Source organism: Fundulus heteroclitus, unplaced genomic scaffold, assembly GCF_011125445.2.
Source record: "Fundulus heteroclitus isolate FHET01 unplaced genomic scaffold, MU-UCD_Fhet_4.1 scaffold_286, whole genome shotgun sequence".
Lineage (NCBI taxonomy): Eukaryota > Metazoa > Chordata > Actinopteri > Cyprinodontiformes > Fundulidae > Fundulus > Fundulus heteroclitus.
In genome coordinates, this window is record NW_023396696.1 from 108,414 (window position 1) to 128,231 (window position 19,818).

The 19,818-nt window shown below is 39.8% G+C and overlaps 1 protein-coding gene across 1 annotated transcript in view; it reads left to right on the forward strand.

Annotated features, from left to right (window-relative positions):
• The first annotated feature begins 210 nt into the window (after positions 1-210).
• LOC105922489 (equilibrative nucleoside transporter 1) overlaps positions 211-19,818 on the forward strand; it is a 58,592-nt gene continuing 38,984 nt past the window's right edge. The window contains exons 1-4 of the mRNA XM_036130168.1: positions 211-276; positions 382-641; positions 17,131-17,275; positions 19,174-19,255. Of these exons, the coding sequence (XP_035986061.1) occupies positions 17,250-17,275; positions 19,174-19,255 (108 nt within the window). The 5' untranslated portion in view covers positions 211-276; positions 382-641; positions 17,131-17,249. The remainder of the gene's footprint in view (positions 277-381; positions 642-17,130; positions 17,276-19,173; positions 19,256-19,818) is intronic.

Sequence of the window (19,818 nt, forward strand, 5' to 3'; positions counted from 1 at the left end):
TGCAATAAGCCCTATAATAATTTGAAACAGGCTCTTTTTCTTTGCATTTGCTATACTTCTTCACAGATTATGTACGTTTTTTCCTCACGTTTGATCCGTTGTGTGAGTATAGTTTCCACTTTAGTGCTTTATGTCTGCGCATCTTGAGGCCTCTACATTTCAAGCAACATTTAAGCACTTCTATGTTGTGTTTCTCAACTGCAGCATGTCAAACTGAAGCTTCCGGGACGTCGATATCTTCCAGAAGTATTGGTATTGCAGAGCTTCCCATTCTAAGTTTGTATTCTGTTCGTCTGAACATTCGGGCAAATCGAGAAATACAGGCCTCACTAAAAACAAATGTGTTATAGTTTTCACAGGTGGACAATCTTCTGTTATCAGTTATTTGCAGAGAACCAAAGTCCAGAGAACAGGCTGATATCAGAGGTTAAAGGCCATGGCAGAGGCAGAAGTGATTCTGCTGAGAAGGCGCTACGCCGTGCGGAAGATCTCTGAGACAGGAACGTGACAGCCGGAGGAAGAAGGATTTCACAAGCAGCTGCACGCTCATGGAAGTTGCACAGAACGATCAACAATATCTGCTATGATAACAACTGAAAGCCACAGGAAGAATAAACATCTGGCTGCTGTCAACATTCAAGGTAAAGAACCTGGTTTCTGATGTGACTTTCCTGCTGCGCTCTCGCAGCATTTTATACCGTTTAGGTTTGTTTAATCATGGGAGGATGGCAGTTTGTGAGAGGGAACTTGGTATAAAGTGTTTTGATCAGATTTGATTTTCTGGGTGAAGAACTTCCCCTGTGGGAGGGACATGAAACATGCAAAAGCTTCAGACAGGGTTCATATTCCCAGAGTACGTCCGTTATGACAGCAGACGTATTCAGAGACACCCAGACAACACAGACGCCAGTCTTTGGATTTTTTCGATGATAAACGAGGCAGGTGCTATCTGCACTCTGCAAAAATGAATCTAAAGTGTTTTATTTGAGTAAAGTCATTGGAAGCTCAGCGTGCTTTGGATGATCTGGTCTGATCTGATCTACAGTAAAGTTTTGGCATTTTACTTTAGAGAAGCAAAGTCATTTTAGGTAAAGAAAATCTCTAAACGGAAAGGACCAAAAAAAAAGGTCCAGACTCATGAAGTTGGTGATAGATCACAATCTAGGTTTCCTCCTCAGTTTTGATCTTTTGCTTAATCTGATATGTTTGGACACATTTTGAAGAGATTGTTTGTTCTGCTCCAATCTTTCAGTGTTGAAGTTAAAAACATGCATTTTTATTCTTGATTTGTTTTGATAATTTGTTGATAATTAATCTGGATGTTTTGAGCAGTTTTTTTAATAAAGATTTAGTTCATCAGACACAATCAATGCTTCTCATCTACAGTTAGGTCTCAGATCCGGTTCTGTCCGTTGATCAGTCATATCGTCAAGTTCACATTCTGATCAAATGCATCCTAAAAACTAGAAATGCAAATGTCACTTGTTCATAATACCTTCATAACCCCACTGAAACCTTGATTTATTGACTTTAGTACAGTCCTCCTACCTGAGCAAGCATGAGGTGACAGTGGAAAGGAGCTGCTCCATTTTAAAAGGAACCAGACACCATGTGAGAATCTGCTGTGACTGCTTCAGTGTTGACAGGGCAGCACATAAACACAGAAGCACTTGTCCAGGAGCACTTTCTATTTTAAGTAAAAATACAACAAAGAAGTGCTTCAGTAGATAAATGGTAAATGGCCTGTGCTCGCATACTGCTTTATCAAGTCCAGAGGACCCCAAACCACTGCATTCAGTCATTCATGGACGTTAGCTACATTGTAGCCACAGTTCTGACCGCCGCTACCAGGCAAAGCAGGTGAAGTGTATGGAAGTCAATTTGTGTCGCTAAGAGCTGAATTAAAAATACCACTGAAATTTAAATGCTTTATGTTTGTACTTACTCTTTCAGTGTCAAAATATATTGAGAAAACATTTTAACCTAAAAAAAATTCATTGTCATTATTTCTATATAGTTGAAATTTCATGTTATTTTAATTTCAAGCTAAAAATTCACATTACTATTTTAAAGTGATTATATTTTCAATACCCATCTTTCAGTTTAATTTTTCACTGTTAAAAAAATCTGCATATAAAAAAATTCTACCTTTCAAAGTTCAAACTCAGTATTTTCAGCCCCCTGAGATTCAACTTGCTCCATTTCACTGTCTTGAATTCAGCGTTTAAATGCAGTGTAAAAAGGGAAGGGTTACTTCAGATCACAGACATTAGCAATGGATTGTGGTGTCAAACACCCAGCCAATCCCGTTACGCTTTCTTAGTCACGTGACATGGCGCCCACACTGAAGGAAAACCAGCATCTCGGAGGTGGTCATGTAAGCTAACGCTAACTGAACGCTGAGTTTATTGCTTTAATTTTTCTGTAGTATTGCTTTTCTTTGTGCATGAAATTCAATACATAGGGTGTGTCCCAGTGGCGGCTGGTGGAAAAAAATCTTGGTGGGGCTGGCCAATAGATTTCCCTGCCTAACCCAGTACATGCATTTAAATTTAAAGTCGGAAAATTACCACGATTCCATAATAAGCATTTAATGAATAAAAAAACATTGTTCACAAAGGATTATTTTGGTGTTTTTGTCATATTAATCCTTTTCACAGACTCATGCCAGAGGGTTTGCAAACATTGTACATGTACGTATATTATTACAAAACAAACGTTTACGTCTTGACTTAAATATGTATCCTAATTTTTTATTTATATAATGATTTAAGTAGAACAATGACTAGTGCAAAATTAAGTTGTATTTACCGGAGATGAAGTGTAGACTGCAAATTCTGTCATGATATGATGGCTGCCACAGTCGATTGGCATCCTGCATCCTTTTCATTGAAATTATCCATTTCTTTCTTCTTTCTTCGGTAAACGACAGAAACGTACATCCGACGATTTGGAATGCCTCTGTGTGCAACCGGGAGCACAACAAGTCGTAGGCATCGTTTAGATTCCAAAAATAAACTAAAAGTACGCTCTAATTCACCCGTTTTGTCACGCTGGTAAGCGAGAACAGTTCTGTTTCTGCCGACCACCGTTACCCGGATGTAGCGCGGATGTAGCTCGTGACGTCACGCGTGAAGTGCACCTATCACTGTGCTGCTAGGGCTACGACTCCAGGAGCCCCAAAGCCATTCATTTTGGCGATGCTGATTGGCCAAATATTTATAAATCTTCCCTAGCAACAGTATACAATTGGTTATTTCGCTACACTTGTAGGGCTCCTTGAGTCACAGCCCCAAAAGTGTAGAAGAAGAGAAATGATACGTTCTGTTGGTGGAAATGCGCTGTTAAATGAGAGTCAATCAGTAGAAGTGTTTTAATAATTCTTATTACATGTAGCCACGAACTATTAAGTAAAAACTGACATTAATAATACTTTTAAAATCTATATATATTTTGACTTTTCCCCTCCACATCCAGGGAGGGCAGCGCCCGAGCGCCCCCTATGGGCCAGCCGCCACTGGTGTGTCCCAATTCAAAGGGTCCAGCACAAGAAGGATTCGACCCAGGTGGACCGCGTCCTTCTCATACCTCAAAAACCATGGAGGCTAGCTGTGAATTGGAACTTTTAGCCTTCGCCTGTAAGTTTCATAGCAAGTGGCAGATGTGGGGTACTTGCTTTGGACAATCTCCACAAGATTAGATTAGATTAGATTCAACTTTATTGTCATTACACAGGTACAGGTACAAGGCAACAAAATGCAGTTGAGGTCTAAGCAGAAGTGCAATAGCAGCAAGTGCAGGATAAACAATGGTTCCACAAGTACAGGACATGGGTTATTACTGAATAAATATAGAGATGGATACTATTATAAACAGAATTTTACTGATAGATTTGTCCTATGAATATAATATATAGATAACTAGTATTATGAACTAAATCTACAGGATATGGACCGAATATAATATACAGGTGGATATTACTATAAATATAGTTTTACAGATATAAGGCAAGGCAAGGCAAGGCAAATTTATTTATATAGCACAATTCAGTACAAGACAATACAAAGTGCTTTACATGATTAAGATATACCAAAATAATAAAATGTAGATAGAAAATAGAATAAAAGCAAGTAGGGATAGAATGTAGTAACAAAAAAGAACATTAAAAACAGTAAAACTGTTTAACTAGAACAGTCAAAGGCAATTTTAAACAGATGTGTTTTTAATCTTGATTTAAAAGAACTCAGGCTTTCCGTACTTTTACAGTTTTCTGGAAGTTTGTTCCAGATAATTGGAGCATAGGAACTAAATGCTGCTTCTCCATGTTTGGTTCTGGTTCTGCAGAGCAGGCTGGAGCCAGAAGACCTTAGTGGTCTGGAGGGTTGATACACTGATAACAAGTCTGTGATGTATTTAGGTGCTAAGCCATTTAAGGATTTATAGACTAACAGAAGTATTTTAAAGTCTATTCTCTGAGATACAGGGAGCCAGTGTAAGGACTTTAGAACTGGGGTGATGTTCTCTACGTTCTTAGTCTTAGTGAGGACGCGGGCAGCAGCGTTTTGGACCAGCTACAGCTGTCTGATCCACTTTTTAGGCAGACCTGTGAAAACACCGTTGCAGTAATCAATTCTACTAAATATAAACGCATGGATTAGTTTTTCCAGATCCTGCTGAGACATCAGTCCTTTAATCCTAGAAATGTTCTTCAGGTGATAGAAAGCTGACCTTGTAACTGTCTTTAGATGCTTTTGGAGGTTCAGGTCTGAGTCCATCACTACTCCCAGATTTCGGGCCTGATTAGTGGTTTTTAGCTGAAGCGACTGAAGCTGTGTGCTAACTTTTGATCTTTCCTCTATTGGTCCAAATATTATTACTTCAGTTTTGTTTTTATTCAATTGGAGAAAATTTTGGCACATCCATGCATTGATTTCTTCTAGGCATTTACTCAGTGCCTGAATTGGTTCATAGTCACCTGGTGACATGGTGATGTAGAGCTGTGTGTCGTCTGCATAGTTATGGTAGCTGATGTTGTTATTTTTTATGATCTGAGCTAGAGGGAGCATGTAGATATTGAAAAGGAGGGGACCCAGGATGGACCCTTGGGGAACCCCACATGTGATTTTTGTCATCTCTGATGTAAAGTTACCTACTGATACAAAAAATTCCCTGTCCTTTAAGTAGGATTTAAACCAGTGGAGAGCTGTACCAGAGAGGCCGACCCAGTTCTCCAGGCGTTCTAACAGAATGGAGTGATCAACAGTATCAAATGCTGCACTAAGGTCCAATAGAACCAGCACAGTGGTTCTTCCACAGTCTGTATTTATATGGATGTCATTAAACACCTTGATCAGGGCGGTCTCTGTACTGTGGTGAGCACGGAAGCCAGACTGGAAAATGTCAAATCGGCTGGTCGTTGTTAAGAAGGTGTTTAATTGTTGAAATACAACTTTTTCAATGATCTTACTGATAAAGGGGAGGTTTGAGATGGGCCTGTAGTTCTGGAGTAGAAGTTTGTCTAAATTGTTCTTTTTCAGCAGTGGTTTGATAATTGCTGTTTTTAGGGACTGGGGGAAAACACCTGACAGAAGGGACGCGTTTATTATCTGAGTCAAATCAGACGCTATGACAGGTAAAACTTTTTTTAAAAAAGCTGCGGGGAGAACATCAAGGCAGCTTGAGGAGGAACTTAACTGCTGAATTATCTGCTCTAAGCTTTTGGAGTTTATTTGGCTGAATTGGGACATTTGGTCAAAATCAATTCTGGTAGGAGATAACGTTGGTACTGAACTTAGTATGGATGTACTAACAGATCCTCTAATCTTTTGGATTTTTTCAGTAAAGAAGTTTGCAAATTCATTGCAGGCCCTGGTGGAGTGGAGTTCTGAAGCCACGGACACAGGAGGATTTGTTAACCTGTCGACTGTGGAAAATAAGACACGAGCATTATTAATGTTTTTCTTAATGATCTCTGAGAAGAAAGATTCTCTTGCATTTTTCAATTGTAAGTTATATCTGTTAAGTCTCTCTTTATAGATGTCATAGTGAACCTGGAGTCTATTCTTTCTCCACCTGCGTTCAGCTTTTCGACATTCCCTCTTTTCACTTCTAACTGATGGAGCATTTCTCCAAGGAGATTTTTTCTTCCCGGAAACAACTTTCACTTTAACTGGAGCAATGCAGTCAATGATGTCTGAGACTTTAGACTGAAAGTTATCTACTAGCTCATCTACTGAGTTGCAGCCCAAGGTTGAAGTAGCAGAGTAAGCTTGAATAAAAGTTTCAGTGGCATTGTCCTTAAAGGTGCGTTTTCTTACGATGTCCCTCTGGCTAAATGAGTCACTGGAAATGATACATTCAAAGGTAACAGAAAAGTGATCAGATAGGGCAACATCAGTTACATTGACCTTAGAAATCTTTAGACCTTTAGTGATGATTAAGTCTAAAATATGCCCCTGCTTGTGTGTTGGCTGTTTAACATTCTGAGTTAAACCAAAGTTTCTAAGTGTGTCACACAGTTCTTTTGCACTTCTGTCTTCAGGGTTGTCAACGTGAAAGTTGAAGTCTCCCACAATAATTAAACAGTCATAATCAACACATATCACAGACAAGAGGTCACTGAAATCATTAAAAAAGTTTGATGTGGACTTAGGAGGCCTGTAAACATTCAGAAACATAGTTCGTACCGGGCTCTTTACCTTGAGAGCCAAATGTTCAAAAGAGTCAAATTTTCCCAAAAACACCTTTTTACACTTTAGTGAATCATTAAACAATGTTGCTACTCCTCCACCTTTCCTTTGCTGTCTGCTCTCACAAAGGAAATTGTAGTTTGGAGGTGTTGACTCCAGCAGTATTACTTCTTCATTAGATTCATGTAACCATGTTTCTGTTAAAAACATAACATCAAGATTGTTGTCAATAATAAAGTCATTAATTAAAAGGGATTTTCCTGACAGAGATCTAATGTTTAATAAACCTAGTTTATATGATTTGGTGGTTGATGATGTCTCTGTGGCAGGTTGCATCTGACAGTTAATGACTTTCAAGTATTTGTTCCTGTTTATCCTTTTGTTTTTCTTTTTTCTGCCACGAATCATCACAGATATTCCGTAATTCCCGGGAAAAGACCCAAGCTGATTCTCGAAACTGTCTTGTCTGATAAACGTGCAGCGAGGGCCCGCTGTGTATCACAGCGAAGTAATCTGAAGGTCTTGAGGACAGGCATGTTCCGTGATACGTAGAGGAGGATCTGGGGCTCTGCGGCCTTTGGAAGATGCTGGTTTAGTCACAGAGCTGTGGCTATATGGAGAGGATGTCATCTGTAGGCCAATCTTAAATACTTTGTTCATGTTGGGAGAAAATTCCAGAAAAGGAACTTCTGGGCTTTGTGGAGAGGAAGGCGAGGCGGGTGTAGTCCGGACCGGTGTTCGTGACGATGGATTTTCTTGGTCCTCTCGTTGTCCTGCTGAGATCTGGGATGAATCCTCCTGTAGCTCTGAGAAAGCCTCTTTCTGTGTCATCTTTCTGGCCATGTTTATCTTGGCTTGTTCGGGCTGCACTGGGCTTATCTTTTGTTTAGGCACTGGATGTACATTGTTTTGGGACAAAGCTGATGGCGTATGGTTCACAGAATAGAAGATGTTTGAAATCAGCCGTTTTGCACCTGACCTATTTAGAGAGAAGCCATCTCTGTTGAACAGATGTCTTCTTTCCCAGAAGATGTTAAAGTTGTCTATGAAGGTTACAGTTGTTTGTTTGCACGTTTTTTCCAGCCATTTGTTTAACATCAGAATTCTGGAAAAAATCTCATCTCCACAGTAAACGGGCGAGTGAGGGCCGCTAAGAAACACCTTGACATTAAGGCCATGAACTAGGTTCAACAAACGAATGTAATCCTCTTTCAATACTTCTGATTTTCTTATCCGGGTGATGTCGCCCAGGGCTTCAGCTTGTATTATGAGGTTTTCCAAGGTCGGACGTTTTCTCAAGATCCTTGGAAGGTCTGTCTGAAGGATGTCTAATAAATCAGACACCAGGCCAGAGTTCGAAGGGTTATAAATCAACACCTCTGTGTTTTTCTTGTTACAGAAGTGTTTAATCCCACATACAGAACTGTTACTGTTTCACCGTGCCGTGTCTACGGTGAAGCACCCTCGGTGGACCCAGTTCGTTTTACCCAGTCAGGCGACCCCCACTTACTTATTACCTTGAATGTAGGAAGCATAAAACAGACAAGTATGCTTTTAGTTATATTTTATCTAAGTAAAGACAGAGAAATAGTTACAGTCACACCAGCGCTGATGGGCCCCTGATCGGCAGGAGGCCTCGAGTGCTCATCACACAAACATTATAAAGGGATCTCGGGACACACCCATACAAGGGCGGTACACATCCAAACTGTGACATCAGCAGGGAAGCTGTGTCACCTCCAGGGTGGTATCTGATAGATATGTGCCAATCTTTTGGGTCAGTGCCATCTAAGTGTGCCATGCAGTTCTGGGATAAACAGCTCGTTCCACTTGACCTTGTTGATATCCTAACAGTCCTCCTGATGATGTGTCATTATGGCACATCACCAAAGATGATCAACCAGTGGAACGACAGCTCTCAGTCTGTCCCTCTCCCAGAACAGTCGGTCATTCCGTCCAGTCCAAGCAATCCAATCACGTCAGCTTCCGGCTTCCAGAGTCCATCCATCTGTGATCTCCATGGCAGTCGATAGTGCGGTTCAGTCTCTGGGGTCACACAATCTCTGCTGGTGTGACTGAAAAGCACTTTGTAAAAACTGTCCAGTTGTCCGTTAGCCCCCCCTGTTGGTGTGCCCCAAAGGCACATCACAACGAAAACAGTTCCAAAAAAATGGGCCGGACAAACCACAATGGAAACATCTTAGCATCAATCAGCATGAATACTTCATAATTCAGCCTTTTTTACTCAAGCCCACAGTCCAAGCATTTTATCTACAATTTAGGGTTCAACTATTCGAGCTAGGCCTGTTTTAGGTTCCTATGCGCACATTATTTTAAGTTTACTTTAGACTATATAAGCTAAAGGTGTACCTTAATCAAGGCCAAATTCGTCTACTCTACCCCCACCCCAAGAAACCTCCTACTCGGTCCTCCACTCTCCATTCCTATGGAAAACCATCCATCGCTTTCAACCTCACAAATCCAGGAGTACCAGTAGGGGGCATCATAGGGCAGGCTGAGTCTTCATCACAAAAAACCATCTCTAAGAAATGGCAAAAAAGTGATGGAGCCCCAGTCAAGGGCACTCCCACTCTGGGCCAATCTGAGCGAGAAGACACCCTGTATTGAATCTAGAAATTAGCCTTACCGAGTAATTTATGGATCTGTGATAGCCATCAGATCCTGGTTCTCTATATAACAAAGCAAAAAGATTGCAAGAACTGCAGGTCTTGGTGTGTGTGTCTGTAACAGAGAGTTTCCATTCTTAGTCATAAAGCCATAGCGATCAACATAATGCAACATCACAGTATAAACATCATAACACATAAGATCAAACATGGTGATGGAAGTCAGTGGAGAAGAGAAAGGAAAAAATCAGTTTTGTGATATAAAAAGAGTCTGTACGTCAATAACGCAAGTAAAAAACGTCAGGCCAGTCTGAGCACGTGGCAGACAGGAATCTATTCGCGCATAAGTGGTCAGCTCAGTGTTCTCAGGCAACTGCTCCTTCATGGCAAATCCATAGGTCTCTGGCATGTACTCCCAAACTTCTTAAGTCCTCTTCTTATTCCTCAGCATGGACAAAAACGATTTAGTTGGATGGTAATGAGTGTCCTGTCCTTTTTCAGGCAATAAGCATTTTATCCCCAGGAAAATGCTCTGTTGAGATGGTTGGCAGACACCAAGCCTTGTTTACTGTTGGATAACAGAAACAAGGTGTAATTAGTGTTCTTATCAAGACTCCCAATCCTTCTTTCATTTACCTTCTTCAAACACTTTCACATCCAGATATTTCCGTTCACAATTATTGTGCTCTTAGCTTAACCTCCTTTACTGTAATCATTAGATCTTGCATTACCCTTATATAAAAGGAGAAATCTGAAAGTTCAACGTTATCTGCAGCAGCATTACTCTATAATGCTTTCCCATGTGTGTCTCACCTTACAATTGTCCAACAGTTGAACAATCTCTGCAATAGAAATTTATCATCATATGTTTCACTGTGACTAGTTTATCTCAATTTATTTAGCACACAAGGAATTGTATTAAAACCTTTCAGAAACTTCTTACTGAACCAGCTCCAAAATACTTCACATTTTTCTAAAAAGTCCAACAGAAAAACCCTTAAGTTTGTAAAAGAAAGCTCCACTATATATATTTGCAGAATAATGTTGTGATGTTAATAAGAAGCAGCCCTATGTACTTCTTGTCTTATTTTGAAAAACTCAGCTAAGAGAAAGGAAGTGTGTGCATGCCCCTCGCCCACACGGAGTTGTGATTGGTTGCTATTCAGGAAGTGGGTGTAGCCCAGGGCGGAGACAGGAAGCAGTTCTGTGAATCAGTTTCAGCTTGACATGCATCAGACCAAAAGACTTGTAGTTGAATGCGCCCTCCACCTGAAGCGAAGAGCAATTCTAACCCCATTAATTCTTGATTTTTTAATCACTTCTGCTTGTTTTAACAGACCGCTTTTGTAAGCGACCCTAGTTTTATCTTATGTCCCCCTGTTTGAATCTTGTTTGAAACAACCCGTTAAACTGTAGTATGCTGTGAGCAGTAACTCATTGTTGCTTATTAAACACATCGCCCCCTGACCATGTAAGAAGCTCCATACTGCTCTAGGTCTTTAAACCTTTTTCAGTCATTAAACATTACTTTAATTGATAATACATCCAAGCATAATTTTATCCCCAAGTAAATCAACTCTTTAACAAGTATCTAATTCTTGTTCACATGTGTTTAGTTTATCCTTGAAAAACTTTAAGCAGACATTACTCCGAGTGATTTTCTTACATTATCATACATTTATTATTATTACCTTTGTGATCTTATATCACCCAGTGATCTATAAATCCTTATTTTATGTTTGTACCGTCTTGACCCAGCAGATTAAAAATTCCCATTCTAGAATTTGCTTGTTTGTTTCATCAATCACTGTCTGTTGTGATCATTGAAGAAATTGTGCAGTTCCTTTAAAACCTCTTAAATATTGACCACCCATTGGTAAATGATCAGCTTTAAGTTTTGCCCTTCTTCTAATTCTTTGTTTAGCCTTAGTATCTGCACCTTAAATTGACGAATAGTGGAATTCTTTGTATAAACACTTCTCTATGTCCGTATTTGTTTTGGCCTCTATAATTTTTTTCTTTGCATTTTAAGTGTGAACCTGGTCAGGATAGAGAAAGTCATCTCCGATGCTCCTTTTGGCAACCCCAGCAAACCCAAACATAAAATTGTTCACAGTCAGTGTTAGGTTACAGGTAATCCCTGTGGGAACACGACGTCGTCTCCTTTGTTCAACCTGGTTTCAAGCGCCTGGGTCATCGAAACACTCCACCACCTGCGACAAATCTCTGACATTTTCAAACCACAGCAGCAATTCCTGGGTGTCCACACCCCCTGTCTGAAATGTCTCTCGTCGTAAGCCCAGGCTTTCAGTTTATCTCCTCTTTAGTGTCCCCCTTTAGAGCCCATTCACCCCAAAGAGTCCAAGAGTGTGTTCTAGGTGCGTTTCCTGAACGCCAACCTCTCCATGTCATGTTCGTGAAACCCTGTAGTTGAATTCCATCACCTGTGAAGCAAAGCAGTCATGCATACTTCTTTTCAAGAATTTCTTTATCACAGCAGGAGTGTCACTGTCTGATGCCATTGCAGCTCTGATGTTCCTCAGAGCCAACCTTCATGCATTGATATCATGTTGAAGCTGTTATCCTCATCTTGTGTCCAGGAGTGCTTCTGCTGTCCTGACCAGATACCAAACGTCCAACTAATCTAATTGACCTCATTACTTTTCTGCATGTACAAGAGGACGATCGTTAGATTATCCTGGTCTAAAAGACCACTAGGTTAATAGATGGCTAAACTATGTTTATGTGTTCTTTTCTTCTGGATGTTTTAACATTTAGTTAAAGAACAACTATTGTGCTATTTTGTGTTTAAACAGATAGTTTTTAAGTCCCCTCACACCTTTTAGGTAACTGCGTACAATTCCAAACTATTTACATTGGTGCTTTAATCCTAATTTACCCAAGTTATTTATTAGAATAAGGCATTATTCTAAACCTGCAGTTATTCTGCTTATATTGAAAAATTAGCTTGCTCACTCGTTCGTTCAGTCGGTTATGCTATTAACTGTTGCTGTAATGCCTACTTTAACTTTTTCGCCCACTAGTTTTGTCATGATCATAATTATCGCCCATTGATGTAATAGCATACATTGTTCTTATCCACTTTCCTTTTACGTTTAGACGGCCCCTCTATGTAATCCCCAATATAAGTTGTCAAACCTATTAGGTTTAGCATAATTACTTAAGCTGCTCTATGCTCTCATCCCGTAACTTAATATTTTGGTGCAAAATGGATGTCTTTTAGCGGTTCCCCCTATTTCTTCTCATGCATGATGTATTTTATGAAGCTTATTGTATCTTAAAGGTGCCTCTTTGAATCTACTTCAAAACCCCTTGTGGGGTTAATAAAATTCCAAAACATATTTATATGTATTTTAAATGATTTAAATAAAAACCTTGTTAGAAAAGTAAAAGAAAATCCTTCTTATTAGCGGCCCAAAATCTCTACCAGCTTTGTTTCCAGACCAGTACCACTTGTCCGAATGCGTTTGACCCTCTTATCGCTCGCTAATAACAGCTCTGACTTAAAACAATTAACATCCTAGGGGTTTAATAATAATCTTGATTGCTTTTAATCTGAAAGTTTTTTTTTTTCTAATCGCATCCGCCAATGTGTATGTTTCAAATGTGTGTTTTGTGTTTTAATTATGTGCAGGAAAATCTGATGTGAAATGCAGAAGGGGTGTCTGCCAACTCATCTTTGTTTCGTGTTGCGGTCCATTGAAGGTTATCCGATGCCTCTGTCTTTTCCCCCGCAATTAGTTGTCCATTTTCAGTCCTCATGTCTCAGTTCAACAGCACAACATCGTTCCAGGACAAGCATTGTCCATGAATCTTCTTTCTCCAATCGTTGTGTCTGAAACCACAAGGAATTCTGCCAGCATTTTGCCAATATGGATTTTGTCCAAAATCAAATTGTCTAATACAAGAATTGTCCATCTTCATCCGTAGTGTAGTGTAAATAAGTTGAAAAGAAAAAAATCAAAACAAAAATTACAAGAAAACTGTCTCAAAACAAAATCAACCACATCGTTCCCTCTAAAACAAAATTATTCTTGAAGTTTTTCACCTTTACCCCAGATCTTGATCCCTTAAAAATTTATCCAAGCAAAATATTTTACAGACAGTTCAACCTCTTTGTATAAGTTCATTAATAAAAAGCATTTCTCTTAACCTTGTAGCATCACATTCCCCATTAAACCTCTATGCAGCTTCTGCAAAAATTACTGATTTTTTTTTTTTTTTTTTCTAAATTTGATTAAAAACTGGATTAGGCAGGAGTCAAGTACATCACCTTTTTCTCCGTCCTCTGGACCACTGTGGCACCGCTTGGTACTAACTTGTCTCTGAGAATGCCTAAAAAGAGACTAAAATCTCTCCGTTAGCACATTCCAATTATATATGACCAGGTTTCCTTGCAAGAAAAAGCAGAGAACAGGATAGAAATGTTAATGTGAGTCAGTGGAGAGTGGAACAGTTGGAAGAGGTACATGAACAATTTCCAAAGCCACCTTCTTACCTCTAGAAGGATACTGAATACTGAATTGTACTTTATAAATAAATTTGCCTTGCCTTGCCTAGAAGGTCTCGATATTACCTGCCATAAGTTTGTTAAAACTTAGCATAATTTGGTCACTTTTGTCAATCCCTGCACGTCCATTTTAGATCATGACTTCTTACCATACGGCCTGAAAGAGCTCACTTTCCAGAGTCTTCTGTCGGAACAAAAGGTGGCTCTACAGTTTCATCTCACATCATCTAAAAGAAGTAACTCAGAGAAAAACAATTCTGTTAGTGTATTAGGTGACAAAAGAAAACCTGGTCTTTTTTAGTGTCTTGGTTCTTAACGTGATGTGTCTAAGTTCTTGGTTGGTCCAGGGGAGGTAGGAATCTCTCGTTCCTTTTCTTTCAGCGTTTTGTATTAAAACTTCTCATTGTCTTAAACTATCTGCCGAGCAACCTCAAATGTTGTCACTTTTTTTTTTTTGCCGCTGGTGATGCAAAAATTAAAGCAAAGGAATCATTTAACAAAGAAATAATCAAAATACACAAAACAATAAAAACCCGAAAGTAAAAAGTCTCCCCAGGAGTGCAATCTGTGTGTTCCAATATCTTATAGCATTCTTTTGATTTCTCTCTAGTTCTTTTGATCATGCAAACTTAGTTATTAATGCTTTTCAATCTTAATTGGTCAAGGGTGAAACTTTAAAGCAACCATTTTCTCTTTCAGGCTTTTGAGCTTCTGGTGTTTTTCTATACATGATAAGAGTTTTCCCCGTAATTCAGCACATTTAGAAGGTGGCTTTATTTTATTTTTTTCCCTCTGACATACTTTTCGTGCCCCCAGGCCAGAACACACAGACCCAGCCTTGCCATAAACATTCAGATGTTTAAATCATGGTCAGATTTGTTTATCATATCTATTGTCCTGTTTCAGATTAAACTGACCCTCTGAGGCTTGCCTCAGCTCAGCATAACTAATAACATCCGCGCAATTTTTGGTTCCGCGCAAACACGCCGAATCAGTTATATCTGATATAATCTGACGAAACTGTTTTTATGAACTTATTTTTTTTAGAAAAGATTAGGCATTTTTAATGCCACAGATAATTACATTTAATGACTTTTAATGCCAATTAAGGCCTTAATTTAAAAAAATATATATTTAATGACTTTTAATGCTCCGCAGAAACCGTGTTTAAATGACCTCGGCTGTATGTTTGTAAAAATGTTGTGCTTCAGAAACAACCAAATGCTATTATTAAGGTCAAAATTGAAATATGAGGGTCTATTTTGTGTTCATATATTTGTAGAGTCCTCAGACATCACTGGGCTTTTTGGCTGCAACTCCTCTGTGACAGCCACTTCAGGCTAGACTCCTCCAGACGAGAGTCGGTGAAACGCGGTCCCACTAAATTTCTGCCAGTTGTGAGCTAACGGCATTCCCCAACATCTCTCAGTTTCAAAGTGAAATATGATAAAAGTTTCCTTGTCCCACCGCTGCATGTGCTATTCTCTTCATAGAAGGTACACCTGGTCTGGTGTTCTGTTAGCTGTGACATCATCAGGGGAGGCAGATCATCCTCTATTACCATCTAACATAGAAAGTACTCCTGGGTCAATGTGAGGTTCTGTGCTTTCTGTGTCTCTGCTCTGTTTTCTCTAAGCCCCAGTGGGTCGAGGCAGATGAGCAAGAATAGAATTTAAAATTCTTCTTCTAACGAATAAAGCCCTTAATAATCAAGCTCCATCATATATCAGAGCTCTGATTACCCCGTATGTTCCTAACAGAGCACTTCGCTCTCAGACTGCAGGTCTGCTGGTGGTTCCTAGAGTCTCTAAAAGTAGAATGGGAGGCAGATCCTTTAGCTATCAGGCTCCTCTCCTGTGGAACCAACTCCCAGTTTTGGTCCGTGAGGCAGACACCCCGTCTACTTTTAAGACTAATCTTAAAACTTTCCTTTGTGACAAAACTTATAGTCAGAGTGGCTCATGTTACCCTGAGCTACCTCTATAGTTATGCTGCTATAGGCTTAGGCTGCTGGAGGACATCAGGGTCTATTTCTCTCACTCTACTGATTTCTACTGTTCTCCAGTTTTGCATTGCATTACATTGAAATGACTGTTGTCATTTCAGCTTTTAACTTTTTTCTTCATAGTAGGTACACCTGGTCTGACGTTCTGTTAACTGTGACATCATCCAGAGAAGACAGATTACCCGCTACTACCATCTAATGTAGAACAGATTACTGGATCAATGTGAGCTTCTGTGCTTTTTTGTCTGTCTTGTTGTGTCTCTGCTCTGTCTTCTCTAACATAGAAAGTACTCCTGGGTCAATGTGAGCTTCTGTGCTTTCTGTGTCTCTGCTCTGTCTTCTCTAACATAGAAAGTACTCCTGGGTCAATGTGAGCTTCTGTGCTTTCTGTGTCTCTGCTCTGTCCTCTCTAAGCCCCAGTGGGTGTAGGCAGATGAGCGTTCACACTGAGCCTGGTTCTGGTTCTGCTGGCGGTTCTCCCCCCTGTTAAAGGGGAGTTTTCCTCTCCACTGTCGCTTCATGCTTGCTCTGTATGAGGGATTGCTGCAAAGCCATGTACAATGCAGACGACTCTCCCTGTGGCTCTACGCTTCTCCAGGAGTGAATGCTGCTTGTCGGGACTTTGAAGCAATCAACTGGTTCCCTTATATAGGACATTTTTGACCAATCTGTATAATCTGATTGATTTTGACTTTGTAAAGTGCCTCGAGATGACATGTATCATGAATTGGCACTATATAAGTAAAATTGAACTGAATCCATATTAGAATAAAAAAGACAATTCTGGATTCTGTGAAGCAAGACTTTGTTCGAACCCAGTTCAAAAGTTTTTAATGAACATGAGCAAGGAGTTTGAACTTCCCTTATTCTTTAAAATATCAATGAAATCATGAAAAGGTAAGATTTCCAGATGCTGAGGTACCACTGCTGTGGTAAGCATTAACATCACATATTCGTTTTAGACATGTTTGTCATATTTTCATTAACCAGAGAAGTAGCAGACTGTGAACATGACCAGTGTTTATCTGATCATGATAGTTAACCATCTTGCTGCAGCTGTGAAAGATAATAAATCTATCTGATTACCCCAAATCAAGTCATTGACTGACAAAGTCTGAAGAGAGGGATCTTATGTAAAGTGCCTTTGGATAGCGTGTGGTCAATTACCGCCATATAAATAAACTGAATTAAATTGAAATATTAACATGACAGAGAACTGACAAATGAAAGTTATCCCAGTCAAGCGAAATTTAAATGTAAACTGTCTCCTTTTGACAGGATTCTCCTCTGGTGGTTCTCCTGATCCTCCTTATTCTGCTCCAGTCCAACCCTTCAGCCTACAAGTGGATCTCCATTCCAGTTGATGAGTTATTTATCTCGTTGGTTTCTCTGGGACAATGGCTACCAGCTCACCCAAAGACAAGTAATTCAAATAATTATCTTTATATGGATGTTTCAGAAGAAAACAATGCAATGTTGCAATTACGCACTGTTTAAAGTTATTCAATGTTTGTTAAATAACTCTCTGTTAATTATTGCCTGGTAATAATCAGCTCTTAAGCTGATATCAAGACAACGGTTGAAAGGGATGAATTCGAGCACTAGCGATCTTTTAACAGCAAAACCTGCACCCACATAGAATAAAGGAGTAACAACTTCTTTTGAAGATCAAGAATTTAATAACAGAAATAAAATTAACATCCAGAGAACATCACTATGTAATGCTGTTTACCTGAATTAACACTATATTTCAATCAGTAAATCCTCTTTACTAGGCTAGTGAAACTTAACTAAACTACTAAGCAAAAACAACAAAAGACAAAACAAAGTGGTTGATCATAATCAGAATACTTCAGTGAATCCTTGTTCACTACAGATCTGATTCCAAAAGCATGGAATAGAGTTAAAAACATTTGGCATGTGTTTCAATCCATTCACAATGCAAAGTCCAAGTTAACCAGAACATTATTTTGAGTAAATAATATTCTGTAAAATAATTTAACCTTATGACGGCCGATTTTAGTAATGCGATTCTACCTCCGGGCGCAAGGGTCGCTGTGGCAAATCGGCGGCTAAAAGGTTATGGTCTATAGTTATCAAAATTGCCTTGAAAACCGGCATTAATATACCATATTGATGCGGGAATAAGGCTCATAACACCATCGAAGGATGGCAGAGCAGAACAGTTACGCTTAATGCTTTAATACGAACTCCTTTTGAAATGTCAGGGACAGGATGTTAGCGAGGCTAATAGCATTAAGGCTAGCATTAACTACCTCTAGCCTTTTGTTTTAAAGCAACCATGCGTACAACGGTTTACAAGACATTTCCCAATAAACATTTTAACTTCACACTCAGCTCGCTGCCCAACCTGTTGGTGCCTCATCTGTGAGTTTTGTCCACTTTGGCCGTTCCAGGAAGGCCGTAAAAGCAGGGAGAACCGTTGGTTTCTTCTTGGCAGGCTAGCGCTTAGCTCTGCAGCATGAGCTAACAGCGTGGTCAGAGTCGGAGGCCTGGTCTGAGCACGTTCTCTGACCCCGTTGCAGTCCATTTTGAGCAGGGATTTCCTCAGCATGCAGCGTTCAGCTCCATCTGGGTTCGATTCCCGGTACAGGCTGAGAAGAAATACAACAAGGCTGTTGTTGGCATGAAGGATCCTTCCTCCTGCATCTGATTATGAGGTTAAGACAGCAAACTTAACTCGGATTTGCCCGGATATGTTCCCCGGGCGACAAGAGTCCTCTCCAAATGCGGCCTGTGTGTTCTTTCAGGCCCGTGTAGGGCCCATGGCCCAAAATGGTTTCCTCGTCTGGTTCAGAACGAGGTGGTCTGAGCAGCTTGCCAGGAGAAAGTCTGGGAGAAGTCTGAATCCGCAGGAGAGAGAGGCTCTTTTTCTGTGGGAGGAAGGTGTTATAGCAGCAGGACCCCTGGTGAGAGAAGGAGGGCCGTCCTTTCTGCCTGTGTATCCTTTGCAGCACGATAGAATTCTTTTTGTCACCTCTTCCCTACTGTTCAGAATCCAATCTGAGATCAATTATGTATCATGGTGTTATTATGGCATAACAGCAAAATCACCAATATGATAATCTATACTTGATAAAGGTTTGCAAAAAATCTTAACGTTTTAATGACAAGACCAAAGCTACCGTCAATGGTTTCCATGACGTGACACTTAATTGTTTCTGCAGATACATTTTTGTCTGCATCAATGCTGCTACAGGAGCCTACAGCTCTAGCAAACTCAGGAGGTGAACAAGTTTTGAGCTTCTTGAGCTCTCACTGGCAGTTCTGAATGAAGTCATTCAGGTTTATTTTTTGCAGGTATTTGGTGGTGTGGATGATCTTCTTCATGCTCGGTCTGGGGACTCTGCTGCCCTGGAACTTCTTCATGACTGCTACCATGGTGAAACATCATCTTCTGTTTATTTCTTCTCTATGGGGAAGAGTGCAACAATGCATGATCACCCATTCAATAATCATTTGTGCGAGAATCATACATTTTTAGGCTGATAATGTGTAAAACGACAGGGCATTTGGCCCCCAAATATCAAACTGAAATAAATTTACTGACAAGCATGTGGTCATTTTAAACAATAGGCTAAGAACAGTCTATTTAAAAATTATAATAATACAATAAGCAACTTTTCTGATTACTAGCATTGAAACAATTAGTTACTTAACAGTATGGAGACAACATAATTCAAAATAAAATGTTAAAAATGTTAAATGCTTAAATAGTTTAAATCATATTGCAATATAAAACAGAGGGGCTGTGTCGGTCTTATTAATCATTGATAAATTATTAATGGTAAAATAATGAAAAGGGTTTTGCAGTCTTAGGGGAGGTAAACTGCAACAAAAACAGGAAAAGTCTGTGTGGGCATCCATGCATCACACTGATCCTCTACCAGGATCGTCATCTCGCTGGCTGTGAGGACAGCTGCACTGGGTGTGTGTGTGTGTGTG